A 23,884-nucleotide genomic window follows, 5' to 3' on the forward strand; every position below is an offset into this window, starting at 1 on the left:
AGAACTATGGAGTATGAATGCATATTGAAGCATACTGTTTTCTCTCTTTTTTGATTTCTTCCTTGGAGTTTTCCCCTTTGGTTCTGATTCTTCTTTACAACATGGCAAATGTGGAAATATATTTAATATGATTGTATATATATAACTTATATCAGATTGCAACACTGTCATCAGATTGCAACACTGTCTTGGGGAACGGGTAGTGGAGAGAGGGGGAGAAAACTTACAACTCAAAATTTTATAGAATTGAATGTTGATAATTAAGAACAAATGAATAAATAAAATTAAAGAAAAAAAAGAAAGCTTCATATTTCTCTGCTTAAGAACAAATGCTGTAGAGGAAGGGCATTGACTTAGGCACCTTCCTGTAGTAGATGAAGGCTCAGCGGTATAGGGCCATCTCTGTAGAGCAAGGGTTCTTTTTCCTAAATATTTTAATAACTGTTTTTCAGTATAATTGTTTTTCTTTGTAATCCTTTGCATTTTATTTTATGCATTTTAAAAAATTCTGAGAAAATAAGCTCTACTAGATTGCCAAAATGGCTAATGATGCAAAAAAGGTTAAGAAAAGGTCAGTTGGTACAGGGAGCTCCTGTAGAGGAGAGTTGACAACTTCTCATAGCTTGAATTGAGAGCTACAACAGAACCCTGAATGATTAAATTATTTAGCTCAGAGCTCCCCAGGAGTACAAGTCAAAGGTGGGATTTGAAACTAAGTGTTCTTTGCCTCAAGATCAGCTCTCTGTCAATTATAAATGCTAGTCATCAGAAGAACTGAAAGCATTGAAAAAGGGGGTTGTTTGAAGTTCAGTTATATGGAGCAACTGTTTTTGTTAGTGTCCTCTTGATGAGGTTGGGGGACCCCAAGACTATTGGGGTCACAGGCTTGTCTAAAGAATTCACAAATTCAACCCATTTTCTAGTCAAGTGGCAAAAGTTTATCTTGACACTTATAAAGTAGGAGGAGCTCCTTAGGGACCATTCAACCTAATTGGGGGGGGGGTGATACTAAAGCTTATATATAGGAAAAGTTCAGTGAATGGTGTGCCAAGGATCCTTGATTAAGGAGTGGTCACTTCTTAAAGGAACTTGCAATCTTTGTACTTAGTGCAGAGTTCACTATGAGAAAAAGGATTATAAGAAGCCAGGGGTGGGGATAACGGGATGGGGATGGGGTGGGAAGGAGGGTAGCCAAGAATGGGCCCACTGAGGGGTGAGTTTTTGGGCCTGCAACGTCATGAAGTCAACCAATGGCCATCCTGTCTGTCACTAATAAATGTCTTGTTAGGCCAGATGGATTGGGGAGTAGATATACATCTTGACTTCTGGAATGTATACTGTGACTGAGAGAGTCGGTACAAAATTGTCCTGTTTAGACAAGAGAAATTCTACAGAGGTCAACTTGAACGGGAAGAGATAATTTGTTTCACTGGGTCTCACTCATGAGTTATTGCCAGAGATAGAGTCCTTGGGCTCTGCGCCTTGAGTGGCAAGCCCAGGCCCCATGAGCAGTGGAGGTTTTAGCCCCAGGGCAGGCCTGACCAGCCTCTGGCCAGAGGGATTCCAGATCATCAGCAGCTGTGGCCGTCTCCAGATTTATCAACACATAGATTCGAAGGACAAAGTGAGAGGTCAGTGCAGTCTGGACTTTGGGACCCAGTAAGTGGGAGTGTGTGGCTTTTGCCCCCTGGGCGAGAAGCCAATGAGACACTGGTTCATTTATCAGAAACTTTGATTTTATGTAATCAATGTTGTGCTAATCTTGATATAAGATCTTCAGAAGTAGTTATAAGACATAAAAGTCTGGAAAGCTTTTCTAATTTGGTTTTGCTATTTATTTAATTGTGCATCTTCATTCTTTGAACAGTTCTAATAAAGTTTAAGTTTCTCGAAGGCAAGAATTATTTAATTTTTTTTTTGTATGCCCAAATCCTGGTACTATGTCTGTTGTAGGTGCTTGTTGAATTGAATTGGATTAAGTTGCATTTCATCTACCATTTCAAAACAGTTCTGAGTCAACTTTTGCCTTAATTCAGTAATTTGGTTTCCCCAGATTTTCTACCTAAATGTTAGGTAGATGCAAAATAATTTAAAATATTAAATCTTATTAGAATTCAAGTTAAAATGCTTATTGTGAAAAGGAAAAAAAGGATCTATTTAAAAGTAATTTTCACATAACTTTTAGGAAAGAAAACATTAAGAGGCAGAAAGACCATTGGATTTTGTATCAGAGAGGATTCAGATTCCTTTGACACTACTTGTTTGACCTCATACAATTCATTTAACCTCTGTATTACCTCAGTTGTTTATCTACAGAATGGTCTGATTAGACTAGGTTACTTCTAAGGTCCCATGACCCAAGTCTCTGTACTCTGAGAATTGAAAATAGGGGATTTATTGTTAGTACAGACTATAAGGGGATTTGTACATCCTAAGGTACTTCTTAAACTTTGAATTCCTTTTATGCCAGGAAAAATGTTCAAATCTTAAATCAATATAGTATCGTTATAGGAGAATGTTTCAAAGTGACAGGTAAATCCCATAACCTGGCTCAGGAGGGGAAGTCTATGAAAAGACTAACAAGCCTTAACTTAATTTCAACCATCATTTACTAGTTTGAAATGCTTCATGTTTAACATAAGACTTTGGAAAGGGTGTGGAGCTCCTGCTAGTGAGAAATTGATTTGTACCTATTTAGTAGGAAGAGTTACTGTAGTATTCCTTTAATACTTCCTAATACAATATTGTAGAAAAAATTATTGAGAAGAGAGGGACTCCAATCCAGAGACAATATTGGTGTTTTGTTCCTTTAAAGTAGTTTAAAATGTGTTTTAACACTGGGAACAGTGGTTTGTTTTTGTTTGTTTTTGGAAACCAGTTGACTCAAATTGTAGAACTCTTAAGATTGCTCTTGTTTGAGGCTTAAGAAAATAGAGATTGCATATAACTTACTTTTTTCGTTTTTTTCAGCTGTGTCCAAAGTTTTTGCATACAAATTCTACCAGTCATACGTGGCCTTTCAGTGCAGTTGCTGAACTGATAGGTAGGTAATTTGCAATTTCAGTAATAGGTTTTTTTAAAACTGTTTTAACAAAAGAAATTTACACATGTTCATATATAATAGGTTTAAATAAATGCTTATTTACATCAGAGCTTGTGGAATGGTTCATAAATGAGACTGAAAAAACAAATTGAAATGATGTTACATGAAGACACTGTGGGATAACTAAATTTGCTTCTCAATATAAGATTGTTACGATATGGGGAAAAGACTTTCCATTATTGACTTAACTGTGAGCTTGTTACAGTGTAGCAAAATTCTTTACTCAAGACAGACTCCATGAAAGCCCCATTTATATGCATATGTATAGTTTTTAAGATTGATTTACTTTTGCCAAAAGTCCATATAGGAGATGTTTCTCATTTCTAAATAGCTATCCTTCTGGTGATAAGTGTATTGCCTTTATGATAGGAAAAAGAATAAATTCTTGCTCAGTTCACAGTGTCTTAGGATGAGTCATAGTAATGATTAGGAAGCCACAAGACTTTACTTGCATTTTTATGAATATGGAAAGGGTTAGATTGTGAACAAGTTCACCCTGTAAAGCTATGGTTTCTACTGGGATTTTCCCCTAAGCCAGTCTGAGGTCAATAAAATAAATATATATGTCTAGACGCATATAGGTATGTCTAGAATTTTGTAAATATTTGGTAACTGCTGATCATAAAAAGGTAAAATAAAAATGGGATAACATAACTTTCTTAAATGTTATAGAATTCCACAGTGGCATGATGACATCCTCTTATTTTTTTAATTTTTAATTTGTTTTGCTTTTTTCTGAAGGGCAATTGGGGTTAAGTGACTTGCCTTATGTCACACAGCTAGCTAGTTTTTGTGTCAAGTGTCTGAGGCGGGATTTGAACTCAGGTCCTCCTGACTCCAGGGCTGGTTTGCTATTCACTGCGCTACCTAGCCGCCCCCATGCCATCCTCTTTATCAGAAAAAGGATATTGTTTCAGAGGTAGAAACGAAAGGAATTTGTCTCTTATGTTAACTGGATTTACTGAAGGTACTACAGTTGTACTTAAACTGTCACTGAACCCTTACTGGTGAGCCTGCTCATTCCTCTGAGATTGAAATTGCTACAACAAAGTAACTACATGTATACTACACTGTCCTTTTCAAGGAAATTTATAACTCGTAAATATTTAAATTATAGTAAGAATGTCATTAAAGGATCAAAGGAACTTTATCTTTTTTCCTCAGATCTCTCCATTACCCTTCTCCCTTCCCCCCCTCCAGTTGAGGACCTTGTCTCATATTTTGCAGATTAAATAAAGGCAATGAACTTCCATTATGACCTTCCACCATGACCTTCCTATTCTCCCATTCTCTGTGTCTCTTAAACTCTTTATATTCCCCCATTCTTTCTGTCCACAAGTCTTTGACAAAGAGAGCCCTCTACATGTGCACTTGATCCCATGTTCTGTTGTCTTCTCCAGATTGCTCCCTCAGTCATCACTCTCTTTTGCTTATAGACATGCCCATGGTTTAAAAAACCTTCACTTGATCATCTCCTTTAGCTGTTAAAATCTTTCTTCCCTTTTACAACCAAACGTCTAGGAAAAAAACATCACTACCCTTGCTGCCCTCCACTTCCTTTACTTTCACCTCTAAAAGCTTTGCATTCTGACTTCCAACCTCCTCATTCAGCTGAAACTGTTCTTTCCAAAGTTGTCAGTAACATTTGTAAAAATGAGTGGATTGGCAGCCTGTGAGGTGCCCTTGGCCCTAAATCTGTGATCTTCTTTTTCTCAGTTACCAAATCTCTTGACTTTTTTTCATCTTCCTCCTTGACTTTGATGCAGTATTCAATACTTGTTGACCACCTGTTCTTGAATATTTACTCTTTTCTAGGTCTTTGTGACACTACTGTCTCTTGAATTTTCTCCTATGTGACTGCTCTTTTGTGTTCAACTTCTCTTGCCCTATTCTGGGTCATTTTTTTTTTTTGTTCTCTCACCTGGTGACCTCATTAGTTCTCATGGATATTATTGTCATCTCTTTTCCTGTTATTCACAAATCTATAGATGTCTAGACCTTGTCTTTCCCCTGAGCTCAAATTTTATATCTTCAACTACTTTACTAGTCAGATAATATATAAATTCATTTTGGAAATGATGCCAACAAGCTGCAGCATGTTCAAAGTGAGCAAACGAAAATGGTGAGTGTAGCTGTGTGGTGCAGTGGATAGAATGCTGTGCCTGGAGTCAGGGAGATGGGAGTTCAAATTCAGCTTCAGATAACTTACATATGTATTACTAGGAGCATGTCATATAACTTCTGTTTGCCTCAGTTTCCTCATCTGTAAAATGGGCATAATAGCACCTATTGTCCTAGGGTTGTGAGGCTTAAATGAAATAGTTATTGTAGAGGACTGACACATAGAAAACACTATATAAATGTTAAATGTTTTTGTTTTTTGCTTTTTGGAGGGCAATTGGGGTTAAGTGACTTGCCCAAGGTCACATGGCTAGTTTTTGTGTTGTGTCTGAGGCCGGATTTGAACTCAGGTCCTCCTGACTCCAGGGCTGGTGCTCTATTCACTGTGCCACCTAGCAGCCTCCATAAATGTTAAATGTTAACTATAATTACTACTAAACTCTAATGGGTCCCTATTGCCTCCAATTAAATTTAAAAAGCAAACAAAGAGTATGCACAGTTCAGTGACTTTGAGGGCTTAACTCCATATTGCTTTCCAGAGTAGCTATTCCAATTTACAGTTCTCCTCATAGTTCCTTAGTGTACCTGTTTTCTTTTAGCCCCTCCAAAAACTGTTATTTTCAGTTTTGTCATCTTTGCTAATCTGTATGTGAATTAAAACCTCAGAGTTGTTTCAATTCATTATTAAGGACTTTTTGGGTCTGGTGAGTCTGACAATTTCAAATCCATTTTTCTGATTTAATCCATATCCCTTGGTCATAAGGTCAATTTAAGCAGCATCCCTAATCTACCAGTTTAGAATTTATGGGATGATAGATTTGGAAGGCACTTAAGAGATCGTCTAGTCCCACTTCCTTATTTTGCTGGTGAGGAAACTGAAACCCAATGAGGTTAAAGTGGCTTGTTGAGGGTCACAAAAGTAATAAGTAGTAGAGTTAGGATTTGAGCTCCCATATCCTCTGACTCAAGATTCAGCCTCCTTGTGGCCTGCTTCCTTATGAGAAAAGTAATACTCAAATTGTTGAGACCTATTTCTTTTTTTTTTTTCTTTTTGGAGGGCAATTGGGGTTAAGTAACTTATCTAAGGTCACACGGCTAGTTTGTGTGTGTGTGTGTGTGTGTGTGTGTGTGTGTGTGTGTGTGTGTGTGAGAGAGAGAGAGAGTGAGCATGCACTTGTGTGTGTGTTAAGTGTCTGAGGCTGGAACCGAACTCAGGTCCTCCTGACTCTGGGGGCTAGCGCTTGACTCAATGTGACCTGTATTTGATGAAGCTTTTTTTAGCCTTTGATGATGATCACTGCTTCCTTTTCTAAAATACTCAGAAACAGCCCCTCTAATAGTGTGTTTAGAATTTTGCAGGAAATTTGGCACATTGGCTTATAATGTTTCAGTAATATAATTATTTGGTATTCTTTACCTTTTTGCAAATCAGAGCATTTGCCCTTTTCTAGTTCTATGGTACCTCTGCTTTTCTCCAACATCTCTCAAAAAGGTCAGTCATAGTAACTCAACAGTTACAGCATTCAGTTTATTCAGATCCATAGTTCTATATCATATGATACAGTTCCTTTAGATTAGTGGTGTCAAGCTCAAATAAAAATGGGGGACTCTAAACCATACTTAAGGGTCCCTGCTGCCTGCATATTGACTTAGAAAACCACACATTAATATTATCTTATATATATCATATATTTATTTTGTTAAATATTTCCCAGTTAGATTTTAATCTAGTTTGGGGGCAAGGATTACTGGCCATGTGTTTCATACCTCTGCTTTAGTAGACTTCAGCTCATTGAGGGACCTTGCTCTTTCAGGTGACAAATGATTCCCTGCTGAAGTTTAGTGTTAAGGTACCAATAACCAATATTCATTACTTTCTAAATATGATTATATTTCACATAACACCTGTGTATTGTTACAAACATTTATTAGGAGTACAGAAAGTTTCTGGTTCTTAAGATTGCCTCTGTGGCAGGGGCTCTTAACCTCTTTTGTGTCACAGCAGTCTGAAGAAACGTAATACTACTGTGTTTTGTTGCCTGCATTTGTAATTGAAGGAAATGCTAAAATTTCATGTAGAATTTAGAGAAAATAAAGGTTTTTTTTTTTTCCCTCCCCTTTCCAAGTTCACGGACTCCTTGAAAACTGTCCATGGCTCTTATCCATGTTCCCAAGAACCCTCCTCTCTGGGGATCAACCAATTAACAAATCATGCACTGTATGAAGGTGAAGGGCTGAAGATATAAATGTGAGACAGTCCTTTTAGGAAGCTTATATTCTGCATAACATATGGCCTGTGGGGCCAGAGTGGCCTGTGGGTGGTATGTTGTGCAGGCCTGTTTTACCTTTAAATTTTTTTTGTGGCCGACTGAAATCCGTGGGCTGAATGCTGTGGTGACCTGTTCTGTAGGAAGAACCACTATATCTATTACTTAGCTACAGATGTTATAGGGACTTTCTGTGATTCTTTTTTTATATCTTCTTCTTACCTCCAACTACTGTAATAATGATTAGGGTTTTCTTTGTTTCTTCATATCCTTTTTTGTTTTTCAGATAGTACCATTTTTTTCTCCCTTAAAAATTGGAGAGTAGAAAGTTTCTTTCCAGTTTTTTCACTTTATCTTTTAGGATAGACACTGAAGGGGCAGCTAGGTGGCACAGTGAGTAAGAGCACCAGCCCTGGAGTCGGCCTCAGGCACTTAACACCCACACAAAAAAAACTAGCTGTGTAACCTTGGGCAAGTTACTTAACCCCAATTGCTTTAAAAAAAGAAAGGATAGACACTGATTTACACTTTGTGTACATGTAACTGTTATGATATTGAGAAGCATAAACATAGCACATTCTTTGCAAATCAATGAAAAATTCTTCTTGCCCTTTACTTTGCACTTTATATTTTTGGAAGTGCCATCCTTATTCCTTCATCATCTGTTTTGTTGCTATCTTGGATAAGCCTTAAGTCTGTGTCATTTGTGAAACTGCTTTTTGGCAACAATTTTTGTCTGGGCTAGATCTCCTTGCCTTATCTCCTAGTGAGTTATATGCTTAGGAACCTTAGATCATCAGTTAGTACATTCTTGCTTAGTAGTAAGGCAGAGGTTTTTAACCTGGGATCTATAAACTTAAAAAAAAGTTGATAAGCTTATTTCAATATTGTTATTTTCTTTTGTAGTTTTAAGTCTTTTAAAACATTATTCTGAGAAGGGTGGTCCATAAGCTTTGCAAGACTGTCCTAGTGATATAGTGTCATAGAGACTATTCATGACATAAATAAGGTTAAAAATCCCAGAACTAAGACAAACTGCCTAGCGGAAGGTGAAGCCAGTCTCCAGGTGGAGTTATTTAATGAACTCTTAATAATCTTGTTTCTTCTTTCCATGACTTTATTTTCCTTTCACAAGTTAAATTTTTGCCAGTTACCTGGATTTTATTTTATTTTTCTTACTATCAGACTCAGTTGCAAAAGGGTGAAAGCCCTCAGAAACTGTGACTAAGTAATAAATTACTCTCAATTTGAGTAATTGTACTATGAATTGTTTAGTCTTATTTTTGTAATTTGTTGAAAAAAATCGGGGCGGCCAGGTAGCACAGCAAGTAAGAGCACCGGCTCCAGTGTTGGGACGACCTGGAGAATCCCGGGCTCAGACACTCAGCACCACACCCAGAAATAACTGGCCGTGTTACCTTGAGCAAGTTACTTAACCCCGATTGCTTAAAAAAAAAAATCACCATTGCATTTGGCCTTTTTTACCATGAAATTTGAAAAATAACTTGCCAATTTTCTTTACTGCCTTCCCTCTGCCTATATCCATTCGACAAAAGTATAAATTGTCAGATGATCAAATCTAACACTTGAAGGGTTGAAATATTCTTGTACCACTGCTTTGGTTTAGTTACTTTAGCTTCATAAATTCTGATTCAAGCAACCGCTATCTGCTACCAAAATACACCCTTTATTACATTTTAAATATAATAGGAATTTTGCTGTAATCAATACTTAATATAAAGTTATTGTAGAAATTGTGTTAGCTAAAGATTATGTCATGCATTTCTGAAAATTGTAGCATTTTAAATTTTTAATTAATATTCTCTTTTTAAAAATATTCTCTTTTAAACCAATGTCTGTGTCTTAACCAGCTGTTACATTCAAATAAAAAAACAACCACCATGAATTGCTTGATAGAAAATAAGACTCTCTTTTTGATGATTCTTAGATAATGCTTATGATCCTGATGTGAATGCTAAGCAGATATGGATTGATAAAACTGTTATAAATGAAAACATATGTTTGACATTTACTGACAATGGAAATGGCATGACTTCAGAAAAGTTACATAAAATGCTAAGGTGGGTAAAAATGTATCTAATTTCTTGAAACTCTTAGTTTACGTGTTTAGTTTCTTGACTTAGATTGTATTTTTTTGTTTTGAAGTGTGGTGCAAAATCCAAAAATGGGACAATTTGCTTTGTAACCTGTTTCATTGTTGTTGATTACTTCTGAAGAGGGGGAAAAATTTCCCTCAGAATACCTTTCCTTCAATGATATTTTTGTGTCATTCCTTGGGTTAAGGTTGTAGATAGCCCCCGGAGTAGTAGTGGAACACACTGAGCTGTTACCATGTTCTTAACCAAGCTATTGCTAACTGACACTAGATTTTGATGGGAAAATGGCATACAGAAGGCAAGGTAGGTCTGAAGAAAAGATCCTCTGAGGAAGCAGACAATTTGTAGGATGACCAAACCTGGCAACTGTAGTTTCTATTTGACTTTTGTATTCTTAGACATTTCAGAATATATTATCAGAGGCTACTTTATTTGATCAGATCAGATTGCAGTGTTTGGAGAGATCAGACACCTAAAGATTATTGTTGTTTTTTTTCTGTCTGATGGCATAGTTTTATCACAGTAAAGATCATGTTTTTGAGTCATCTTTTAGTAATCTGATGGAATGTAGAACATTTCATGGATAGTTCTTGAATTATAAAATTCTTACTTTTTTTATTTTGATCATTTGCTAGCTGTCTGACATACTTTGAGAACTTGTGAGCAAATATATGTTATGCATAAGTGTTTAAAGTTTTAAATATTTGCCAGATTTATCTAGTCCATTATTTAACTCTGATTTTAGGTGAGAAGGGGTATTTTGTGGGAAATTGCATTTCTTTACAGTATAAATCTCATTAGTGAGAAGATAGCATGGTTAATTTTGGAATATACTCATTTGGGGAAAACCAGAAACTTGAGGGGAGAATCATAGTGGAGAGAAACAGTTGGGTGAGAATTAGTAGACGTGTAAAGAGAAGTAAAGTTTTAGGGGCATGTTATAAAATACCAGAACAGAATGAGGAATAACAGGAGACATTTTGGATTTGGATGACTAGAAGCATGAATTTAGGACTTTGAACAATTTACATATCTACTGGCGCTCACTGGTTAAAGGAAGTGGATCTGTTTAATCTGGGGAAAAGAAGACTTTATGGGGAAATAATAATAATAATGTTTTTATAGCTCTTACTATGTGCCAGGCACTATGTTAAGCACTTGACAATTATTATTTTTTTTTCATCCTCAAAAAAGCCCTGCAAGGTAGATGCTATTATTATCTGTATTTTACATTTGAGGAAACTGAGACAAGTAGAGTTTAAATGACTTGCACAGGGTTATACAGCTGATAAATATTTGAAACTGGATTTGAACTCAGGTCTTTTGACTCACTTTCCACTGTGCTCTTTTCACATGAAACATTGCATATTCTTCAGCCCTTACATCTGTACTAAATGGAGGGAACTGTGTTTCATCATTTATTCTCTGAGAACATGACTGATTATCACTTTTAGTCAGAGTTGCATTTCCTTTTAGTTTATTTTTTATTTATTTTATGATAATCATAGTGTATATTATTCTCCTGGTTCCTTTTTTCCTTTTTCACATAAATTCATATAAATCTTTGGTTAAATTCTTTATTGTTTTTATAGTACATTCATCTAATTGCTCTTTCAGAATACTTTTCTGTATTCTCAAAGGACATCAAAGAGAGGGAAATGTATAGCAGGACTTTCTCTTAGCAAAGAACTGGAAGCAAAAATTAGGGAATGAATGTAACATTATCTTGACTTAAGTACTGATTAATAGGCTGAATTTGAAAATATTGAAAGACCTATGAACTGATGCATTATGAAATGAGCAGAACCAGGAAAACTATATACATGATGACAACTTTGTAAGACCTCAGAACTCTGAGCAAAGCAAATCAGTCATAACTTCAAAAGAAAAATTGTGAGGCCTATTTCTTTCCTCTTGACAGAGAGGTACAGAATCAGATATGGCTAGAGGGACAGAATCAGGTATGCTCTGAGCTATGGCTAATGTACAGATTTTGTTTTACTTAATTGTTCATATTTGTTACAAGGAAAGTTTCTACTCAGGGTAGGAAGTAAGGTGAGTTAGTGGGTAGTGATAGAAAAAAAGGAAGACTACCAATAAAAGAGATTTTGAAATACACGAGAAAAAAGTATAGGGAGACAAATTTTGTTACTAATTTGTTAAAAATTACATAATGTTTACAAAAAACTAGCAACAGAAATATGCAGTTTTTTGTACTTTTTTCCTGTGTTCTTTTTATCTTTAAGTGTTTGTGTTTGATTGTTTTCAGTAAAAAAAGTTTTTTAACTGTGCACTGTGCCACCTAGCCGCCCCCCAAGTATACTTCTTGGTCACATACCTTACTCTCTCTACTCTGTTGATACTGTCATTTGCTTGCATAATTTGACCTACCATATCTATTTTAATGATTTTCAAATTTCAAGCCCTGACATCTTTTAAAATTCTAAATTATTTTCTCCACCATGTAGGACATTTCCTACTATAAGTTCCACTGGCATCTTAAACTCAGTATGTCCAAGAAAGATTGCATCTTTCCCTAAATTTGGTTTTCCTTCCAACTTCACTATTTCTGTTATGACTATTCTCTGACTCTCTCATATCTACAAAGTAATTTTTGACTCTTCTCTATCTGTCATTTTAGTAACTAGCACCACCGCCACAACAACAAAAGTGCAAAATTCTGTACTCATGTCGGCTATTATTGGGAGAAAGGCAACAGAGTGGAAAGAGTATGGGGCTCTGGAGTCAGGACAAGAGCTCAAATCTCACCTGATAACAGGACTTTGGGCCGTAACCTCTCTAGCTCTTCCTTTCTTCACCTGTAAAATTTGGGGGCTGGACTAGGTGGTTGCTGAGGTACCTTCCAGCTTTAGATCTTTTGATCCATTGATTTTTCAGTTATTTCCTTCTCTTCATTCCTTTTCTTCCCATCTCCTCACTACTTTAGCCTGCTTGACCTTCATTTTACTATTAGTATCACCAGTCAGTCAACAAGCATTTTATTAACCTTTTACTGTTTTCCAGTACTGTACTTTTTAATTACCTAAGAAAGGCCTATCTCATTGGCATAACTCTGGTTATGGTATTATACTGTTCAGAAATCTTTAGTGTCTCTCCATTATGTACCCAGTAAAGTTCAGAAAAAATTTTTAACTTGCATTTCAAGGCTCTTTCAGCCCCATCATTCTTTTCCAGACTTAATATTAGTAACTCCCATGTATACTACATTTCTAAACATACTGGTTTTGATGGGGTGCTTGGGATCTATATTTGTAATACCACTTTGTAACATCAGTTTGTAAAATCACACTCCAGAAATGTAGTATACATGGGAGTTCCTTCCAGCTTCAGAGCATTAACTCTGCCCAGCAACAACTCATGAATTGTTTATCTCAGCTTGGAACAATAACAAGCTATTCCTATGAATCTTTCACTAAAGTATCTATAAACATTTCAGCTTAGGCAACTATTATCTTGCCCTTGTATAGTGTCTCGCTGCCCCCATGAATCCTTCAGGACCCTGTCTCTGGGTTAACTCCTTAGCCTATTATCCACACACTGAGTCTCCCTTAGCCTTGGTTCCCAGACATCAATCTTGTCAGACATGACACTGATGGGTGACAGACTGGGCACTTCTCAGTCAGCCCTTGACTGCTAGCTGACTTAGTGACGTTTCAAGCCTAAAACCACACCTCTAGGTAGCCCCCCCTTGGGCTTTTTCCCAGTGAATTATGGGCAATACGCATGCAGTTACATTAAAAGTGCACGTCCCTTTAAACATTGGCCCCACCTTAACTCCTCCCTAATACCATCCTTAATCACCTAGTTAGCATAATTGGCACGGGTTCTACTATGGATTATTCTATAAAAACCTTAATTCTACCCCTTTGAGGTTGCAGGTCCCCTAAAGGACTCTTGCCCTCTGTACAGCCTAACAATAAACTTGCAGGTCCCCAAAGGACCCTTGCCTGCTGTAAAGCGTACAATAAACTTTTACAACTCTGACTCCAAGTTGGCTTGGGCTGAATTCTTTCCAGACTGAATCTGCAGGCTTTCTGGTGAACCTATAACCATCCCTCATCAGTTTTCTCTGTCCTCCAAATGTTCCATGTCCCTTCCTTCTATGCCATTACTTAGTTCTTGAATCTCCTCATTCTTGCTTTTGGTCTATAGTATTTTTTTTTTTTAATCAGACTTAAATGCTTTCCTTTAACCTTCTGTTAGGTTCTGCTTTCGACCTCACCCAGTATTTTGTGTCATCTTTTATAAACTGATTTTGACTGCTACTGTACTGTAAGGTCCGTGAGGCAGTAAGTGTTCTACCTAAATTTTATATTTCTCCTAGAATGCTCTCTTTAGTTTTGACCAGATCACAGTTGCAGGGAACCTTATTGAATGTGGTCTGATGAAATTAACTGACAACCACTGAAATTTACATTAGTTAATTACCAGAAACTTTTCAGTAAGCAGTGTGACCAGCTAAGACTAAAGTGTAACCTGTGGTTTCTGGTCAGAGATTAAAGTGAAGGGGAAAATCAGAAGATTTACCTTTTGGGAAGCAGTGTATTACTGAGTTTTAGAAATCCCTAGAATCTTTTCAGAATAAACTGCTCCCCCACCGTATACTTAGGAAGTTGACTTGGAATTTAAGTACGGGATTTCAAAATTGTGGCTGTTAAATTTCATCTGATTAGATTTGGTCCAGCATCTCAGTCTTGGGAGAATAGTTTGGCTCCTATTTACTACCATGTTAGTTTTATGCCCATCAACTTTGTTTCATTTGTAAATTTTATATACATGTCATCCATACCTTTCATTGAAGTTATAAAAAAAAGGATAGATCTTTGAAGTTCCCCTACAACTATAATCTAAATATTGTAACTGCACTGGTATAAAAGAAGGCTGTTTTGTCATCTCATTACTTATCTGTAAAAACTACTCTTTAGTTCTAAACTTTGGTGATGGTAACTTCATATGAGATGATGAGTTCCCCTTTCATTTCCCATGGCTCCTATGATACACCTCACCTCTACGGTTTTCCTACCCTTCTGATTGCATTTCTATTTCTGCTTGAAACATTTTTTCCTCCAAAATTTTTTCGGAAGAAACATTGTGGTGTCAATACATCTTTTTTCTCAATATACCCATTGTTTGTCAGCCCGATGAAATTAATGAAATGCTCTCCCTGAGCTCTAATAGCTTCTTTTAATCTCCAGTTCCAATCCACCTCCCTTCCCTACTTTTTTGTGTATACTTTAATGTATCTGCTGCTTCTAACAAATTTCATCATTCCATATTCCTATTGGTTAATGAGAAAAATAAATTGATTTTGATTCCCTTTTGTAATTGTTTCTATATCACCAGCAACATTTTGTAAAACTGCCAGAGTTACATTTCTTTAGCTCTTAAGTTCAGAAATTTATAAGTTTAAAAGTTCAGCTTTCCTATAATAACCAGTTTTAATAATAAATAATTTAATAATAACTCACTGGGTTAAGTTTAAAAGTTCAGCTGCCCTGTAAATCACTCTTAGTTAAAGGAAATTTGTTATCTTTCTACCACTAGCTGCCCTTGCACAATTAAAGGAAATATGTTATCTCTATACCATTAGTTATTCTTCTAGGATGCAGGTGTGCTCAATCAACCAGCAATTTCCTAGCAGCAGGATGGAAGGAAGGGTTGTTGCTAGCCCTGAGTTCCAGTCCCTCTTTTTTGAATCTGTATTTGTTTTATATCACTTTAGGATAATGAGTTTCATAAACTGATTAACTGCAGTTCTCTGCAAAGTCCTACTCTAATGCCTTATCATGGGAGGTATTATGCTTGCCAAAGATACTTAACACTGTGATGAAGAATACTACAGAAGCCAAGTTGAAGAGGTATTTCTTGTGGATGGTGAGCTCATCCAGATGCTGCTAAGCATATCATATTGTTCTGCACCCTGTTACATGTAATAGGGATAAATAAAAGGTCCCTTCAGTAAGTTAAGCAGTTAAGTAAATATGTAATAAGGACTCTTGGTTTTAGATGTTTATTATGGGAGAACTCTTTATTTTCCTGTTTTTTCAAACTGCTTATATAAGATTGGAATTAATAGATATTAATTATTGATATATTATCAATTGATAGAAATCACTTGTAAACCTCCTTTGGCCCTGGATTCCCTCCTCCCCTACTTTGAGAATTCATTTATAACTTATTTATTTCATTTTCTGAGATTGGGCTATTAAGCTACTCTATTTCTTTTTGTTGATCTTGGCATTTTATATTTTTGTAAAGATTGATCCATTTAGGCTGCCAGTTTTTTTGGCATATAATTGAGTGAAATAGCTTTTGATAATTTCTTTTGTTTCTTTGTTAGTTGATCTTATTCAGAAGGCTTCTAGCATATCCCTAATACAGGTAATGCTAGCTCTTGATTTTAAATATATACTAGGTATCATTTATTCCTTTTTTAAAAAAACTTTCTAGTTTGTTTTGTTTTGTTTGGTTTAACAAGCTTGCTTTAATCAGTCAAACATCATTTACCTAGTTCAAGGGAAAGAGGTCAGCACCCCGAACTTCAGAATATACAGATAGGTTACTAGCAGAAATTACAAGAAGACAGAGAAACAAACAGATCAAGCAGACAGGCCTCCAACTGTCCAACCATTACATCCATACCTAGTCAGTTACCAGAGGGGGAGGCATCAACATCTGGGTTTTTCAAAGCTGGGGGGCTCTCAATGGCTGCTCAGAGTCTCGTCCGGTCCAATCACACAATACTTCTCAAAGTGAGCCCCCTTTCTAGTGTTTTTAACAGAAGGGGTATTATATTTTGTCAAAAGCTTTTTTCTGCATCTATTGAAATAATCATTTTTTTTATTAATGTGGTCGTTATGTTTATAATTTTCCTGATATTGACCCAGTCCTGCTTTCCTAGTATAAATCCAGCCTGGCATAGTGTATGATTTTCGTGTTATATTGCCAAAGTCTCCTTGCTAATATTTTATGTAATTTTTTTTTTACCAGTATTCATTAGGGAAATTGAACTATAGTTTTCTCTTTTTTGAGCCTCCCTAATTTAGGTATCAAGAGTGTTTGTGTCATAGAAGGAAATTAGTAGAATCTCTTCTTTATATGTTTTCTCAAACCATTTATGAAGTATTGGAATTGTTTTGTAGAATTTTCTTGTAAATTGTTCTGATCCTAGGGCTTTTTCTTAGTGTGTTCATTTATTGATTGTTAAGTTTCTTTTTTCTGTGATGGAGTATTAAGCATTAAGTATTCTATTTCTCTTTGATTAATCTGGATAAATTATATTTTTAATTATTTAAAAAATATACACTTATTTCATTTAGATTATCAGTTTCCTTGGCATATAGTTGGAAGAAATAACTTGTAATTGCTTTTATTTCTCCTTTATTAATTAACTCTCCTTTTTCATTTTTGATACCACAAGTTTGGTTTTCTTTTTTAAAAGCTAAATTAGCCTTAGGCCATTTATCAGTCATTATTTTTTAAAGCCATCTCCTAGTTTTATTTGTTCAGTTAAAAAAACTTAATTTTGGTGATCTCTTCTTTGATTTTCAGTGTTTCTATTTTGGCATTTAATTGAGTGTTTTACTTTTTTTTTTTTGGAGGGCAATTGGGCTTAAGTGACTTGCCCAGGGTCACATGGCTAGTTTTTGTGTTAAGTGTCTGAGGTTGGATTTGAACTCGGGTCCTCCTGACTCCAGGGCTGGTGCTCTATTCACTTTGCCACCTAGCCACCCTGCTGATTGAGTGTTTTAAATTAGTTGGTTTTCTAGTTTTTTGGTTATTTTGGGGGGTTAAGTGACTTGCCCAAGGTCCCATGGCTAGTAAATGTTAAGGGTCTGAGGCTGGATTTGAACTCAGGTCCTCCTGACTCCAGGTCTGGTGCTCTATTCACTGTGCCACCTGGCTGCCCCTGTTTTTGTCTTTAATTGATGAAAATGTTTAGAGAGAGAGATTTTTCCTCCAAGTGCTGATTTGGCTGTGTCCTACAAATTTTGATTTGTTGTCTCACTGTTGTCATTATCTTCAATGAAATTATTATTTCTCTGATTTGTTCTTCAACTCACCTGTTCTTTTAGATTAACTATTTTTTTCAAATAATTTTTAACATTCACATCAATGACCCTTTTGAATTATAGTTGGTAAAAGATTAATTGAATCTTTCTGCTTTTGTATTTATTTGGGAGGTTTTTATGTTCTAATACACAATTTTCTGAAGATACCATGCATGTCTGAGAAATAGGCATACTGCTTTCTATTTCCATTCGATAGCATATCTAACTTCTCTAAAACTTCAGATCCTTAACTTCTTTCTTGCTTAATTTTCAGTTAGATTTAGGTTCCTCATTATTATTACTATTTTTTCCTTTAACTCATTTAAATTTTTAAAAAGTTAGATGCCATGCCATTTAGTCCATATATTTATATATTGTGTGTGTTTTAATATTGACGTCAATTCATTGTATTACTTTTATCAAACTGTTTCTCTGTTTATTTCTTTAATTAGGTTTGTTTTTGCTTTTACTTCTTCTGCTATAATGATTGTTACTTAGGCATTTTTTACTCCATTGAAGCATAATAGCTTTTGAGTGTGACCTTGGGCAAGTCACTTAACCCCAATTGCTCTTTCTTCCCCCTTCCAAAAAAAAGAGATTAAAACCATCACTTCTAGGCCCTCTAACTAATTCTGATTTTCAAGGAGTTACTTTCTTCAGTAAAGTTTTGAACCTCCTTTCCCATGCTATTAATTTTCTCTTTGTATGAAATGTATTAAATTTTGTTGAATATTATGTATAGTTACTTATATTTTTAATCTCTTTGATTCTAGTTTTGGCTTTAGTGATAAAGTTTCAATGAATGGTCGTGTCCCAATTGGATTATATGGAAATGGATTCAAGTCAGGCTCAATGCGCATAGGTAAAGATGCAATTATTTTTACCAAAAATGGTGAAACTATGAGTGTGGGCTTATTGTCACAGACCTACTTGGAATCTACAAAAGCAGAGCATGTTGTTGTCCCAATAGTAGCATTCAACAAGGACCATATCCTTTTGAATGTTTGTTCTTAATGATTAATTATTGTTAATTGTTTTTCTTAGGGTTGGAGCATCCCTAGTATAAATACAACTTGGCCATAATGTATAAATTGCTTCCTTTGATGAATAAAGGTAGTCTTTTTAACAAGATTTTATTTGACCATATTCTTTTGATTTAAAAATTTAAGTTACAAAAAGAAAATTCCTAAATAGAGATCCTCAATGCCACATGAATTGCTTTTCACATAATTGTTGGTAACACAAATTTAAATATTTTTATTTATTTCATTAAATATTTATAAATTGCATGTGAAAAAATTTTTTAACATTCATTTTAAAAAATTCTTAAGTTTCACATTCTCTTCCTTTTCCTCCCCCAACCCTTGAGAAGGCAAGCAATATGATATTGATTATACTTGTAAAGGAAGGCATTTAAAACATTTTGATAATAGCCATGTTATAGAAGAGAAAATACACACACACACCTTTATGTGCACGAATGTGCATGTATGAAAAATAAAGTAAAAAAAACCGATTCATTCTGTAGTCAGAGTTCACCATTTCTCTCTCCAGAGAGGGATAACATTTTTCATCACAGGTCCTTTGGAATTTTCTTAGATCATTGTCTTGATCAGAGTAATAACTAAGTCTTTTACAGTTTATCATCTTTACAGTACTGTTGTTACTGTGTACAGTGTTCTCTTGGCTCTGCTCATTTCACTTTGTATGAGTTCATATTTCTTCCAAGGTTTTTCTGAAACCATCCTGTTCATTTGTCATAGCACAGTAGTATTCCATCATAATTGTATACCACAGCTTGTTCAGCCATTCCCCAGTTGATGAGCATCTCCTCAATTTCTAGTCCGTTGATACCACAAAAATAGCTGCTATCTATATATTTTTGTACATAAAAAAGTCCTTTTCACTTTTCTTTGATTTCTTTGGGATATAGACCAAATAGGGATATTGCTGGATCAAAGGTAGGCACAGTTTCATGGTCCAAAATTGTTTTACAGAATGACTGGACTATTTTATAATGCCACCGCCAGCACATTCGTATCTTAATTTTTTCACATCCCCTCCATCATTTATCCTTTTTCCTTTTAACAACCTGTCATGCTAGCCAATCTCATCGGTGTAACTGGTATCTTAAGAATTGTTTTAATTTGCATTTCTCTGATCAGTAACGTTTTAGAGCTTTTTTATGTGATTATTTATAACTTTGATTTCTTCTGAAAACTGCCTATTAATATCCTTTAGCCAGTTTATAAATGTATTGGGAAATGACTCTTTTTAAAAATAGAATTAGTTCAGTTCTCTCTATATTTAAGAAATGAGGCCTTTAGAAGAGCTGTAAATTTTCTTCCCAGTTTCTTTTTTTTTCTTCCAGTTTTGGCTGCATTAACAACCTTTTTCAATTTTATATAATCAAAGTTAAACATTTTACTTCCTGTGATCCTCTCGTCTCTTTTGCAGTCATAAACTTCCCTTATCCATAGATCTGACAGGCACATTTTTCTGTGCTGTCCTAATTTACTTATGATTTCACCCAGTAACGCATTTTTTAAAGATTTACATATATATATGATACATATTTGTAGACTAATCTGATTTTTAAAAAAATACAAACTCTAGGTGAGATTACGTGCATAGTTCAATATGGTGCCATTAAAAAATTCAAAAGACCTAGTATTTGGAGCAACCATGACCATGGGCAGTTTACCATCCCTTAATACTATAATAATTGGATGCTCATATTCCAAAGAAGTAAAATGTATTGGTTTGGAAAAAATGCCATAACATAACTGTGTCTTTATTAAGCCATACATAAATTCTTAGCAGTTCTAGAAATTACTGAAAGGAAATAGGCTTATTTTAGAAAATTCCAGGCTAATTCTAGAATACTTATATATCTATTCGGTTTCTGTTTGAACTGTTTTTTTTTTTTAAACATGGATATCGTGTTTATTTTACTAAGCAATAGATTGATCTCATTTTGTTAAAACACATTCATGGTATTAAATCTTTAACTCGGGACATACGACAGCTCTTTAATTTAACTGAGTCAAAAGCCAGTCTTAGAGCAATTCTGGAGCATTCTTTATTTTCTACGGAACAGAAGTTATTGGCTGAACTTGATGCTATTATGGGTAAAAAAGGAACGAGAATCATCATTTGGAATCTTAGGAGGTAATGTATAAATCAGCTGTTAATTATTGGTACATTAAATGAAATATTTATAGTACTTTCATTGAATTTATCCTTAATTATATAAAATTGAAGTATAGAAATGCATATACATTGAAAAGTGCTCAGAATTATATGCTCCATTATAGTTTTGTTTTTATTAAAAGAAATTCATGTGGGACATTAATGACTAATTACTAAAAATTATGTTTTTTGTGCAAATTGTTTCCCAATCACTTTCTATGCTAACCACTTTCCATCCCAGCCCCTAGTTCCCAAATATCAAAAAGGAATAAAGAAAAGGGATGCCTGGTTACTAAGTATATAAACTTGAAGTTTTAAGATAGGTGTGGGGGTGATTTATTTTGTTATCACCATTGTAATAGACATATGTTTTTGGAGATAAGTGATTAATTGATGAGAAACTAAGATGCTAAAATATGTATTCACTGTTTGAGATATGAAATTCATATTTCAAATACAGTTTTGAAACTCTGAGGATTCAGTTAACATTAACAAGCCAAATCCTATGTAGATATATGAGACACATACTGAAAAAAGTGTTTCCCAGAAAATGATAAATTTTAAGTCTAAAAATTTTTATTTCTGACTACTTTGATTAGTTTTTTAGCTATCTGTGTTTGCATTAGGTTTATCATGAAAAATGGAACTTGTCTGACAGTTTTTCTCTTTCAAAAAAATGCAGAGACAACAGTGGAAGAACAGAATTTGAATTTGATAAAGATAAATATGACATTAGAATTCCTGAAGATTTAGATGAAACAGGGAAAAAAGGGTACAAAAAACAAGAAAGAATGGACCAAGTTGTCCCTGAAAGTGACTATTCACTGAGGGTATGTATTTAGCTCATTTAATTTTGGAAATGGTGAAGGTGTAGAGGGGTGGTGGTGGTGGTGATGGTGGTGGTGGTAGTTGAGAGAGCCAGTAAAATATTAACTGTTAGTATAAATCATGAAAGAATGATGAACTTTTTATAAAAATATTCTAGTAATTTTAATTATTTTTATATTATTTCAGAAACTACTTTTTAAAAATAAGAGGGATTATTAGATGTGAATTGAATTTACTAATATACTTGAACACTGGTGTGTTTCTTTAGCTGAAAAAAGTTTTTTGAGCCAACTTTTGAAGTACACTGGTGTCATGAAGAATGTTGACCACATATATATTTGGATGTGTGTTATTGTGAGATAAGATAAACTAGACTTTCATTTCATTATGTGGGCTAAAATAACTTCATATACTCAAGCTCCATAAATATTTGACAGCTTAAATTTTTTTCTATTGATTTTTTAAAAATTACTTAGAAATTATCCAGACTAATTCTATGATATCTCTAGTGTGTGTCATTCTTTGTTGCAATAGCTGCTAAGAAAGCCAATTCAGAGGATTCCAGAGGTAGGTGGTGTTTTTTTAGTGTACCATGGATATAGTATTAAAAACAGGTAGGATATTAAACAAAAATCTCTCCTAAAATGCTATTTCTGAACTCCTCCTACTATTTAAAAACCACTAAAAAAACTCCTTGTTTTATATAAAGTTTTGTGGTAGCTGTGGCATCAAAAATAGTATTTTTGAGAAATCTAATTTATAGGAGATTGTTTTTTGTTTGTTTTCCTTCTACCTTAATTTCCAAGATTTATTTAGCTTCTATCCTTTGACCCAGCAATACCACTCCTAGGGTTATATCCCAAAGAGATCAAAGAAGTTGGAGGAATACCCATATGTACAAAAATGTTTATAGCAGCCCTTTTTGTGGTGGAAAAGAATTGGAAATTAAGGGGGTGCCCATCAATTGGGGAATGGCTGAGCAAGTTGTGGTATATGCATGTTATGGAATAACTATTGTGCTATAAGAAATGAGGAGCAGACGGTCTTCATATTTACCTAGAGAGGCTTGTAAGAACTGATGCTGAGTGAGAAGAGTAGAACCAGAAGAAATATTTACACAATTACAGACACAACATATGTGTGATGACCAGCTTTGATAGACTGGACTCTTCTCAGCAATGCAGTGAAATAAGTCAATCCCAAAAGACTCATGATGGAGAGAAATGTGTGCATCCAGAGAAAAAACTAGAAAGAACTGAGTTTTATATCCAGATTGAAGCAAACTACCTGATCTTTTTCCTTCTCTTATTTGGTTTTATGTCCTCTTTACCATTTTTCATTCCATCTGATACAATCTGTCTTTATAACCTGACTAATGTGAAAGTTTTTTTTACAGTTCCTATACTTGACTATATGCCGCCATGGGGGGAGGGTAGGGAGGGGGACAAAATGTGAAATTCAAGGAATTGTGGAATTGAATCCTGTAAACTAAAAGGAAACAAATTAATTTTTAAAAAAAGATTTACTTAGTTTCCTTTGCAGTTAATATACTATATTGGTATAGATCTTGAGGAATGATTCTTGTATTGATTGTACTTTCAATCATTTCTTGTCAGTTAATACATTTTTATCTCTTGAATCTTGCTTTTAAATAGGTTGAGGCAGTTTGTGATTTTTCTGCATTTCATTATTAGAATATACTTGTGATAGAGTTAATAAAGATTTTGTTTACTTTGATATTTGTAAACACTATACTCCCAGATATGAAGAGTGATATCTGCAGAGCTCTTTAATATTTTTCAACAATTGAATAATTTTGTTTTGAATCTTGTAACTACCCCCCCCAAGCACTTAAAAATACATTTATCCTTAATAAAATCATTCTGTTTAATGCCAAAAAATGTTGAATAACATTAAAATTTTTGGATATATAAAGTTTTTAATGTCTGGTTCTTCTCTGAGACCCCCTAGTCTCCCAACTGATAAGAATCTCATTTTGCCTACTATTAACTGGTGGGAACCCCTCCCCCCCCCTAATTCTGACCCTACCCCATAACCACTTCTTTGGTTTTACCCCTTAATTCCATATAACCATTTATCTTCTCTCCTTCCTTCTCCCTTAATCTTTCTCCTCCCCCCTCCCCCCTCCCCTCTTTCTCTTCGATATTTCTTCACTCAACACTC

The 23,884-nt window shown here is 34.9% G+C and overlaps 1 protein-coding gene across 6 annotated transcripts in view; it reads left to right on the forward strand.

The window, feature by feature from the left end:
* MORC3 (MORC family CW-type zinc finger 3) overlaps window positions 1-23,884 on the forward strand; it is a 69,224-nt gene that overhangs the window by 8,462 nt on the left and 36,878 nt on the right. For 2 of the 6 annotated variants that reach the window (XM_069075078.1, XM_069075080.1), the window contains exons 2-6: window positions 2,971-3,043; window positions 9,440-9,572; window positions 18,454-18,667; window positions 20,703-20,851; window positions 21,555-21,702. In XM_069075078.1, the coding sequence (XP_068931179.1) occupies window positions 2,971-3,043; window positions 9,440-9,572; window positions 18,454-18,667; window positions 20,703-20,851; window positions 21,555-21,702 (717 nt within the window). Of the gene's footprint in view, window positions 1-1,376; window positions 1,632-2,970; window positions 3,044-9,439; window positions 9,573-18,453; window positions 18,668-20,702; window positions 20,852-21,554; window positions 21,703-23,884 lie in introns of all 6 variants that reach the window. The other 4 variants (XM_069075079.1, XM_069075082.1, XM_069075081.1 and 1 more) reach the window with 4 other exon arrangements.

The sequence above is a fragment of the Petaurus breviceps genome, unplaced genomic scaffold (assembly GCF_028583685.1).
Source record: "Petaurus breviceps papuanus isolate PSGF00001 unplaced genomic scaffold, PetGlider_PUasm1.0 90897, whole genome shotgun sequence".
Classification (NCBI taxonomy): domain Eukaryota; kingdom Metazoa; phylum Chordata; class Mammalia; order Diprotodontia; family Petauridae; genus Petaurus; species Petaurus breviceps.